This window comes from Zingiber officinale, chromosome 2B (genome assembly GCF_018446385.1).
Source record: "Zingiber officinale cultivar Zhangliang chromosome 2B, Zo_v1.1, whole genome shotgun sequence".
Lineage (NCBI taxonomy): Eukaryota > Viridiplantae > Streptophyta > Magnoliopsida > Zingiberales > Zingiberaceae > Zingiber > Zingiber officinale.
In genome coordinates, this window is record NC_055989.1 from 121,726,748 (window position 1) to 121,729,257 (window position 2,510).

The window sequence follows — 2,510 nt, forward strand, 5'->3', positions numbered from 1 at the left end:
GATAGCTGTTGTGCCTTCTCTGATTTACCCTCTCCATTGCACTTGAACTGTACTTGCACTCTTCATTGTAGTCGAACTGATATTAAAGAGATTTCTTAGCATATCTTCGCTGTAAAATCACATATCCTTCAGATTAACTCTTAGTCTACCATTCTTTTTCATTTGGTTTCTGGACTCATCCACGACAAGTATCTGGCAACCAAATAAATAGGTCATGACAACAAACGGCAAATTACAAACTGTGATACTGATTAAGTGGGTTGACGGGTAGAATGTTATAGCTTTTTAAATAATTGTTCCCAGTCTACCTATTGATTATTGTTGAAGAACATTCATTTTTGTTGCTTCTTGAAGAAATCCTTCTCTAGGAAGGTTCTTTAACCACCGTTTCCCTACTCTAATGACTCAAACCAAATGTCTCAAGTTTAGAGTAATCGGCAAATCCATCGATTTTAGCTTACATTTTCTATATCATGATCTGGTGTTTTCTTTTATCTCGCCATCTCCTTTTTTAGCTCATAGAGATATTGAATTAGGCAACAAGGGATTAAGATGTTATAAAATCGTTGAATCATCATGTTTCCGGTACATAACTATATGGCAAGATACCAGTTGAACATAATTACTGAAGTAAAATATTTTGAACATTAATAGTGCGCGATACAAGGAAAATCCACATGTTTACTACATAGCTTATTATCTAATTGATTGATGAAACAGGTAGGAGGACGACCGCTGAAGTGAGCTAGTTTCCAGTTCCTGCATGTGCATTCTTGAAGATGACCGGAAATGGGTCGCCGTCCAGCCCCAACCACCTCTTTCCTCCCTCCACAAACACACCCACATCCCCGCACACCACCTTGCAGACCTGGCACACGCTCGGGCAATGCACCAACTTGTAGTCCCTCTCCCCATACCTCTCGATCTTGAACCAGTTGCTAGCCGTCCCAGCGCTGGGGTTTCCCTCGACGCCGCCGGAAATTACGTACCGCCGCCCGGTGGACGCGTCCACGTCGCCGAGCTGCCACACCGTCGACTGCACGCAGATGGTCGCCGCGGAGAACCTCACGTTGAGGTCAGTCGACATCTTCACGAACTCGCTGCCCTCGGGCGCCGGCGAAAAGATCACCGGGAGGCCGGAGTCGACCTCCGAGCGCGCTTGAGCCACTGCGAGCGGGCATGCGAAGGAACTTTCGTTGCTGTTGGCTGCGAGAGTGAGGCCGCCGCCGCGGCCGCGGAAGAGGGGGAGGATGTAGTATTCGTGGCCCGGGCGCAGGCTCCGGCCGTCGGTGTCACGGACAGAGGCGAAGATCGTGGCCTCTGCTGAGGCCGAGCAGAGCAGGAAACAGAGGACGACCAAAACCTTCATGTTTCCGAAGTTGTTGACTGCGGCTTTGGAACTCGAAACTTAAACAAGAATAGGGAGATTTACTAAACGTAAAGTTGACTTTTCCATTGGCCGGATAAGATAAGAAAATATCATTGGAAAGGGGACAGACTACGGGAAATGGGCAGAGCTTGCTTAGTCAACTGATGAATAACAAAGTCAAACTTTCATACAGAGTTGATTTTCTCTAAAATCCAGTTGAGTGGCATTTACTGATCCAGATACACGTCAAACAGCTCTGTATTATGTGCATTAAATTGGACGCATTGTCAAGGAGTAGGTTGGTGACAAACATTGTGAGTCATCGTGTCCGTCTCCACATCAATTGTGGCAGACACATTTGAATTCAATGGGAGAAGGTATGATTATTTAATAGCAGAACAACAAATTTTAATGGTCTAACATTGCAGCTTGGGCTAGCATGTGAATCCTCGTGCTGACACTTGACAAAGAGTAGTGGGCATTCCTTGTCTACATGCATCTCTCTTGTTTTTGCCAACCTTTTTCTGCTCTAGCATTAAGCGACATCAGTGGCAATTGTGAGCACAAGCATGCCCTTCACTTCTGAATCGTGGAAGGTTTAGCAGCTCCAGTTCGGATTTTCTGTTCCCATTTTTCTTTGTCCTCATATTCCACTGTCGATCGGATGGGTTAGATCACATCTCAATAATGCTTTATAAATCACGAGGATACTGTACACATCTTAAAGATGTCATGATGCATTGAGATGTAATTTGATCCGTCTGATCGGCAGTGAGACATGGGAACAGAGAGAAATGGGGACAGAGGATCCGAACTATTAGCAGCTTTGTCACAATAAAGTTACTTTTCTAAAGACATGGAATAATTCAGTTTCCTAAAGAATGTGAATATTACTTCTTGCAACAAAACTAGGACGACAAATCAACCAAACTCAACTAAGTTTTATTATGATTAATAACATAACTCAGTCAAAATAAGTCAAATCTTAAATTAACTAAGTCATTAAATTAGTCGTTTAAATTTGGTTTGATTTCTTTTTTATAAGTTTAGCTTAGATTTATTTAGATCTTATCAAGCTTTTAATGTAGATGCACTCTTTAGTTCATTATTGATGTATCACAATTCTTACAATTGGTATCAA

General features: G+C 42.9%; 1 protein-coding gene across 1 annotated transcript; it reads right to left on the reverse strand.

Annotated features, from left to right (window-relative positions):
• Window positions 1-612: 612 nt before the first annotated feature.
• On the reverse strand, window positions 613-1,413 carry LOC122046961 (kunitz trypsin inhibitor 5-like). Its single transcript, XM_042607930.1, has one exon. The coding sequence runs from the start codon at window positions 1,367-1,369 to the stop codon at window positions 746-748; it is 624 nt and encodes a 207-aa protein (XP_042463864.1). The 5' UTR covers window positions 1,370-1,413; the 3' UTR covers window positions 613-745.
• Window positions 1,414-2,510: the final 1,097 nt, after the last annotated feature.